Raw genomic sequence first — 8,633 nt, 5'->3', positions numbered from 1 at the left:
TGGGAACTATATTCTCAGAAGGCGAAGCACTGCTACTTGGGCGGAGTGATTAGTGCAACACCTGAAAAGCACCGTTGTTACTCTCTGCTCGGGGCTTTGTGTGCTGCGAGCAAATCACTCCGCCCAAGTAGCAGAAGTAGCAGTGGTTCGCCTTCTGAGAATATAGTTCCCAGTATGTATACGGTTAGAAGATGGCTGTGTATCATGTGACTTTGTTATTTGTACACGCTGTGACTATACAAATCACAACATGTAAATAAAAAAAGTTGTCACTTATTGGATAACATTTGATCAATGTCAGTAATGAATCTTCTGATGATTCTGGAAAGTGATGTTTCTCTTAAAAGAATAATTTGACAGCATAGCACTAGGCTAGCTGTTACCCCCTGTTTCCATTCTTTATGCTAAGCTAAGCTAACTGTAGCTTCATATATAATGGGCTGACATGAGAGTGTTATCAATCTTCTCATCTAATGCTCTGCAAGAAAGCAAATAAGAGTAATTCCCAAAATGATAAACTATTTTATTCATCTTTTAATGTTTTGACCAACAAAAGTGATATTCCATTTATGGCACTGTATTGGGTCGGACCCAAAACTATCTGCATGGACACCACTAATCATAAAATATGTGTACACGTTTATGTGTACGTGCATATATTTGAGCATGTAAATTTAATTGTAGCAGGTGTGTGACTTTGTTGCTGTGATACTACACAATGCAGTGATACTACACAACAGTGTAGCGATAAACAGAGATAGGCCTACAACACGGAGAGACTAAAAAGAAATGATTGACAGAGGAGCGAGGAGAGGTGGCAAAGGAGGAGTGCTCATTAAAAAGTTGCATGCCTGCTGTAACGGAAAGAGATGGAGAGAGGCAGAGGCAGAGAAGACAGGTAGACCACCAGAGACAAAGCTAACAAAAGACAGAGGCAAAATAGCAGAGCCATGTATCAGGGATCGCAGAGTCAGTGGAGAAAGTTTGAATTGGAAATGGGAGAATAAGGTAAGGAGAAGAGGAAGAGGAGGAGAGAGACGGGGGGGATTAAATGGACAGCTCATGAGAGAGGTGGAAGGACTCGAGAAGACAGAGGGATTCCCCGATGGCTTCTCATCTCACTCTCTTTCTTGCTCTCCTTCTCCCTATTTCCCTCCTTTTTCTCCCAATAAATCATTCTGACTTCTCCTTAACCAACTCATTCCCAGCAGGCGGCAAGAAAACTGTAACAATCTTTTTCCTATCTGCTATCTCTCTCTTTTACTCTCTCCCTCCTCCTGTCTCTTTCCCTGTCTGGCCTGTTCTTCTGTCTCTTTCTCTCTCTCTCTCTCTCTCTCTCCCACACACATTTCTTGCATGAAAAGAACTAAATTATAATTTAATAGGCTACATTTTAGATGTGAAATTTCATTTACGGGATAATTTGCAAAATAAAACAGCAAGCCATTTCTGTTTGATCAAAACTTAGATAAAGTCACTATAACATCACTGTGAACATAGCCTACAGTAGCCTATATTATTCAGTTTGTATATTGTCTTTATGGTGGATCACGTGAGAGGACATGCGTGTGTGTGTGCGCGTGAGAATGCGTGTTATTAATGTGCAGCTATAAGAGGATCGTACACGATATTAGTGCTGTATTAAACTGACTAACAGTGTCTAGTGGATCCAAACAAGGAGGGGAGAATATAAGGGCGTGCGTGAGTTTATTGAAGTGTTTAGCCTTTGTTATAAAAATGCAAAAGTGTGTGTGTGTGTGTGTGTGTGTGTGTGTGTGTGTGTGTGTGTGGCTGGGGAGGAGAAGGGGGTGTTAACGTTAAAAAATAGGCTGCATAGGGTTGCTGCAGACGTATCTGGTAGATGGGGGATTCAAAGCTTTCTACTTTTACACTAGCAGTGGAGGTCGAATAGTTGACAAAAAACTTCCAAGTCGCAGTGATGCCTGATGTGCTGCGACTCGGCCACAATATTGGAGGAATGCGCTTTGGTCGCTCGCAGTGGGTGGAGTTAGAAAGTGAACGAGCGCTGCCTACCAAACAGAGAGAGGAGAAGGAGGAGAGAGAGAAAAAGGAAAGAGACGGGTGGGCAGGCTGCTCACCGTAAACGATGGTTGTCGGATAGAGTCTTGAAGACCTAATGAAACTGGCTGGTTGAATTGTTTGCTGCGATTATAGAGCTCCGTAGCCCGGCGTGCTCTACACCTCTCGGATCCCTGGATGGAAAAACTGCAGCAGCACGCAGATACAGAGTTTAAAAAAGAAGAATAAGAGGACTTGCTTAAAACCTATATATTATTTTACTATCGTTTTTTTTCACTCTCCATTTTACCTTACAGTAAGCCTTTTCACGTCAGCAGCAACTCTTTCGCAGCGGACAGGACCGTTTCATGTTCGGAGCAAGACCAACCTCCAGCTTGGACCCAATACCGGCCTCCCGCACTCTTCTGGCGGGCTCAGAAGCTGCAGTTCCCGGTGAGAAGAGAGGACCAGGCGCAGCTCAGTCGTTAGGATTTCCCCCAGGATTTGTTGGGGGGGGGGTTCGCAGTCTGGTTTGTGGGGGAAGGTGGGGGACCTTAGTCACTTGACACCACAATAGACTTTTACAACAGTTATCAACCAGAGCAAGTCTTAATATATCCTAGTCTTTGAACGTATCCGTTTGTATGCATGTATGAAGCTTTTGTTTTCCCCTTCTCCCGTCTGTTAGGCATTTGCTGGGATGTTTGAGTCGCGTTGTTTGGTGGGGTGAAGGGACCGAGAGAGTGGCCGGAGAGACCAAAGGGACGGAGGCCGAGAGAGGAGCCGAGAGCATGGCTCTGGTAGTGCTGTCTCTCTGGGTGCTAACGAGTCTCACCTGGGCGGACGTGGTCCCGGTGTCAGCCAACAGGCATTCCGTTTACTGGAACAGCTCCAACATACAGTAAGACCCTCATTCCCCAATGCTTATTAGAGTGCGTGTGCGTGTGTGGTTATATGCCATCTCTTTTGATCTCTCTATTCTCCACCTGTTAAAGGAAAAAGAAAAATGTCCTGATTTGCACTCCGTGTGCTGTCAGGTTCACACCATCACGCTTGTAGTTCATCAGTGGTTTATTGCTGTTGCTTGGCTTCATTGTGTCCCTCTAATGCTTTCTCATGTTTGTAGCAGCCCCCTTCCTAGTCTGTATCTTTCTTTTCTTTTCAAAAGTGGAAGAAATGATATAGATCCACACAAGCTATTTAAGCAGGCCTCTCATGTTTTCTCTGCACGGGGAAGCAATTTTTGAGTCTCAAACTGCTCTGTCAGACCCCTACTGTGAAGTCGAGGTGGCTCCAAACCATCTTTTCAACACCTCCACTTGCACAACTAGCCGGACATATTTAGTTTCTGTTCCTCAGTCCAACCGCATTGTGTACATGCTACTATTTATTCAGTGACTCCTCTTCTTTTCTCTCCTCTCTCCTTTACCTTCAGCCATGCATGGCCGAGGAGTAGAAAGAAAAGGAGAGAGATTTACATGTGATTCTTTCTCCTTTCTCCCTTCGTCATGTGTCTCTCCTCTCTCAGCCTCTTAGGGCTCTTTCTCTGCCTTCTCCTCTATCTGGTTCAATTAGGAGCACTTCTTCATCCCGACCCCATTGTGTTGTAGCAGTGTCACTATTCAATCTCTCCTTCTCGCTCCCTCGCCAACTTGCTTTCTCTTACAATCCCTTTCTAACCCCCTTTCTTGTTTACACTTAGTCCGTTGGCCTTTTTTTTGTCCTCCTAATCCCTCGCTCCTCGCCCCTATCTGGATACAAGTAAAAACGCTTTCCCCTCCTTCCTTTCTCTTTTTTTTGAAAGCTGTCTTTTTAATACTATCCTTGTGAGTCCATGGATCTGCTGCTGGATCCTTAAGAATGTACCGTCAGTCTGCTGCAACACACTAGGCTTATCTCTCTACAGTAAAATCTGGTTTCAAGTTTATGTTGTATTAACTGCATTTCCACATCTGTACATCCACATTCCTTCTCTTCTGCCCAAATATGCAGATACAAATATTGTTGATTTGCAACTGAATGGCAGATTTTAAACAAAATATTGGCCAATTTTCAAGATTCCCTTTAATGAGCAATTCTGCAAGCTGTGTGATCTAATGTATTTTGATTTTTTTCCTCGACAACAATCCACCTAAATTGTAGGTATCAGAGGTGCACAAGCACGCATGTCACACACTAACACACACCTTCATTTCTGTTCTCCATCTTGCAGTGAATCCTGTCCATGTGTAAACTATATTTCGGCTACCAGGCGGCCCTTAAATCATCTCAGTTTGTGGTATTTACCTCTTCAGCAGAATTTACTAGGCCCCTAAGATGAGCAGTCATATATACAGTGACTCACATTTTATGACTGCACTTATTAAAGACATAAACAAAATAAAAACTCATAAAATACACTGTTGTTTTTGCAGGAGGGGGATCGATGATTCTGTCCGCCGATAATATCTCCAGGCTGAGGATTTTAGTTTACAGCGTGAAAAAAACTACAAGAGGCAAGTGAATATAGGCCTCACAACAGAATAACTATACATTAAGTACTGCGTAAAGTAAAAGGAGCGGAAAACATACGATTATTTGTTGTGGTACAATAATGTAAACAATATTAGTTTTCCTGAATGCGAGAAAATTATTTTTTGGCAAATCTTTTTGAGAAACTAATATTGCTTGCACATTTGCTGCTAATGCATTTCAGCTGATATTTTTCTCTCAATGTTGAGGGTGCTCATTTTCAATTTCCATACTTTTTCTCTCTCTAACGATTTGATAATAAATGCTAATGAAATTCCACCTTAGGTTTCCATATCAGAGACAGAAGTTGATTTAGATAAAATGTGGAAAGAAAACGCTTAAAGGCTTAAAGAAAAAAAGGGAAGACGTGAACCCGGGACCTCGGTACAAGCAGCTCGTCGTGACATGAGCAGCCTTGACCTTGGTAAAATGTTTTAAGTAATTTGTCAGCTGCTTCTTGCTCTATACTCATGCTATTTGTAAAGTGAAAAACAAGCTGCAGTTAATTTTTCAGACAAAGACAGTGGGAGAACGAAAGCAGTCTGGAGCAGCCTAACCTTTAACCTGACTGTACAGGACCTGAGTACTGCAGAGCCCCGCAGTCTCTCCTCTCTCTCTCTCTCTCTCTCTCTCTCTCTCTCTCTCTCTCTCTCTCTCTCTCTCTCTCTCTCTCTCTCTCTCTCTTTTTCTCTCCCCACACTGCCAATATGCTTTTTATCCCAGCGGCAGAATATTCTTAGCCCCTGCAGTGTGAGTCTTAGTGTGTGTGTCTTTTATAAAAGACTGTGGTTAATTAAAGAACACTTCATCTCAGTGGACCTGCCGCATCCCTGATCTTCCCATCTCTATCTCTCTCTCTCTTCCTCAGTGAGTGGAAACCTACACAATGACAATGTATGAGCAGTGAGTGGGGATAACTTTTTAAATTCACCCTACTTATTGAATTAGAAGACAAAGGGGCCATGGACAGTACCACACAAAAGACAGATAAACTGCAAGATAACCTGTCTAATCCACTCTTTCATACACTTCCTAGCAAATTTTAAACGACACAGATCCCATTCCCAGCATTTATTTTAATCTCTGCACTCAACACCGCAACATCCCACATTTGTCGGGTTGGCTGGCGTGTCTCTAGCCGTTGGCAATCGGCCTCTCTGGAGTTTCTGTAACTCACAGTGTAGTGCGGAGGTTTAGAAGGCCAATAATAAGCTGTAGTATAGCTGTCAGTTTGAGTGGTAAACACATTGTAAAGCCTGAGGACCCTGCAGTTTCTCAACCAGCTTCTGACCCCGAGCCACTCATCAACCACAAGAGACAAGCTGAGACTGTTACCAAGGATTAACCGCTTCACACACAAACACAAACATGTGCATGCATGCTTATGAGTCTCACATATATCTATGATTATGGGAGTACGCACAAACGCACACACGTCCCCGCTGTGTACTTTTTTAACTTTGAGAAGATGGATCATTTCCTGCGTTCGTGTCTTGCGCAATGGCTGTTGCCACTGCCTATCTGTCATTTGTCACTGATATCCCTGGGCATGGACGTGTGTATAATGGTGTGCGTTTGTGTGTGTCTGTGAGAACCCGCGCATCTGTGTGTTTGCCCTGTTACAGATGTCTCTGCTCATTGATGGGTGACCAAAACAAAAACAAGTCCATCAGTCCGTTAAATCACACATTATCTTCCACCACCTGGCAATTAACCACTGCTGTGAGTGTGCTTGTGTGTGCTAACGAGTGTGTGCATGCGTATATATGTGTATGTGTGTAATCTGATGCAGCAGTTAACTGGTTTGCATAATAGATACCTGGTGATATCTCTTAATTTATCGGTTGTGTATTGCGGAATGCAATTATGTTGCAAATAAACAAATGCGTATTCATTTCTAGATAGTAGCTTTGTGTGTGTGTTTGCATACGTGTGCGTGTGTGTATCAATGACACTGTCACCTCAACGCATGCCACGGCAATAAAGCCAGCTATCACAAGCAGAATTTGCTTCTCATATGAATGCACATGCATGTGTGTGATAATCGATGCCGAGGTGGAACTTGTTTTATATTCATCCAGCTCGTCGGAGTGCAGAGACACGTCACGCAGGGCAGGAGAGAAATAATGCAACAATATGAGAAGAGAGAGACAGTGAGAGAGAAATGCTGTGTAACTGGTTAGAGGAGAGGGGAAGTCAGGAAGAATACAGATGGATTTTCTGTTGAATTATAATAGAGCAGGGGGAGGAGGGTCATCATAATAATGATAATAATGCTTGGCCAGTGCCCTGATCCACACACTGAGTTCTCACATTAGACACCATAAGACCATAAGGCCTAGTTTATGTGTGTGTGTGTGTGTGAGAGAGAGAGAGAGAGAGAGAGAAACACAGACTAGAGGATTAAGCAGGCCAATCAACCAACCCCTTGACAGCAACACAAAACTATCTGTCTCCCAGCCCCACTTAGGACAACAACATTTACATTTATGAATATCTGCACAAAGGAGTGTATTACTCACTCACTATCACAAGGCGCACATCCCGCCTGTGTGTGTGCTCGTGTGTGTGTGTGTGCATGTGTGTACAACCCATTCATCATAGGCGTTCGCGCCGTCGCTACATATGTCAGCTACCGCTGTGATGTGTGTTTGCACACATGCACACACAAAAATAAAACCTCACACACAGGCTCAGTGATCATCATAACAGTTATATAGACACACAGTGATCAGGCTGTTCATTATCAACGAATAATAAGGCCACATAGTGTACGGGTGAATGGATTCTGGTTTGCGTAGCGACGTGTGGGTGTGAGAGTGTGTGTGGCGTGCAGACGCTCGCATATAGACGTCATTAATTAAAAGCAATAGGGAACACCTGTATGATGGATGAGTACTATATGCATAATAAGATCCAGTGGTTCCCCCCCTCACTCTCTCACTCTCTCTCCCTCTGTGTGCATGCATAGGATTTAATACATTTTTTTGATTGGATGGGTATTGTCTGGTAGGTGAGCCGAGCAATAAGGGACATGTACAAGATAGGGGAAAAGAAATGAATTATTTTCTCGTCCTTTACCTTTTTTTTCCTCTTTGGTGATGAGCTAGATTTCAGGAGTGTGCACCTACCTCTCTGTTTTTCTCTCATCCTCCAATTGCCTGATGGAAAAGCACTCTTGGGGAGGGGGGGGGTTTGGGAGCTATGTGGTTTAATGTGAATGTTGTGAGACTCTTTCTCTGTCAAATTAACTTGGACTAAATCTTTCTAGTGCTAGAACATATGTTGCCTTGTTTTGATGTCTGGTTTTCCTTCACCTCACCTCACCCACACTTTCATTTTCTTTCCACTCACTTCTCTCTTGTTACACACTTTGAGATTTTGACCAAAGCCACCTTCAAACACACCTCCTTGCAGATCCTATGAATTTACACATACACACACACACACACACACACACACACACACACACACACACACACACACACACACACAAAAAAAAACTCCCAGTGATCTTTAGAAAAAGACAAGCCTGAAATATTGAGCACACCAAGTTTTTTTCTACATCTCCTGATTGGCTCTTTCATTTCCTCAAACGCTGTCCTGCTTACATGATCAATTAATCGGAAGCATTGCTGTGAAAATTAAAGTATTGATGTTTTGCGTTCACGCTTGCTCCGTCTTGGATCAAACACAAACTGGTCACTGTAATGGTTTGGATTCAAAGACAGCAGGTTCTTAGGGATTTTAGAGATGTAATTCTGCTAAGACCAAGCCTATATGAGAGTCGCACCAAGTTGAGCCTTTCTGATCCAGCCTGACATAAAGTAAAGGTCTTCTAGGTGTAAATGCCTGGCCCAGGATTGGGTTTGATTTAAGTGACTGCTGATTCTATGTTGGGGGCTCAGTGACGCTTTGCAGGCTGTGTTTATCAAGACTTTCATTGCTAGAAATCACACTGAATGGTTGTCTAGAACTGGTGTTTTTTCCATGAAATGTCTGACACAAACATAGCAAGGAAAAGACGTCACCATTTACAACAATAATAATCATAAAGATAAATTAATGGTGATTTTTAAGTTAATCTTAAGTTTCTACGTGGA

General features: G+C 43.0%; 1 protein-coding gene across 3 annotated transcripts in view; it reads left to right on the top strand.

The window, feature by feature from the left end:
* The first annotated feature begins 1,611 nt into the window (after nt 1–1,611).
* efna3b (ephrin-A3b) overlaps nt 1,612–8,633 on the top strand; it is a 58,489-nt gene continuing 51,467 nt past the window's right edge. Inside the window, exons 1-3 of one of the 3 annotated variants that reach the window (XM_028581245.1) lie at nt 1,612–1,697; nt 2,337–2,472; nt 2,708–2,920. In XM_028581245.1, the coding sequence (XP_028437046.1) occupies nt 2,811–2,920 (110 nt within the window). In that variant the 5' untranslated portion in view covers nt 1,612–1,697; nt 2,337–2,472; nt 2,708–2,810. Of the gene's footprint in view, nt 1,702–1,770; nt 2,473–2,707; nt 2,921–8,633 lie in introns of those variants that run through there. The other 2 variants (XM_028581244.1, XM_028581246.1) reach the window with 2 other exon arrangements.

The sequence above is a fragment of the Perca flavescens genome, chromosome 6, assembly GCF_004354835.1.
Source record: "Perca flavescens isolate YP-PL-M2 chromosome 6, PFLA_1.0, whole genome shotgun sequence".
In the NCBI taxonomy this organism is placed as follows: domain Eukaryota; kingdom Metazoa; phylum Chordata; class Actinopteri; order Perciformes; family Percidae; genus Perca; species Perca flavescens.
The sequence above is the reverse complement of the archived record's forward strand: the minus strand, read 5'-3'. Positions and strand labels throughout refer to the sequence as shown.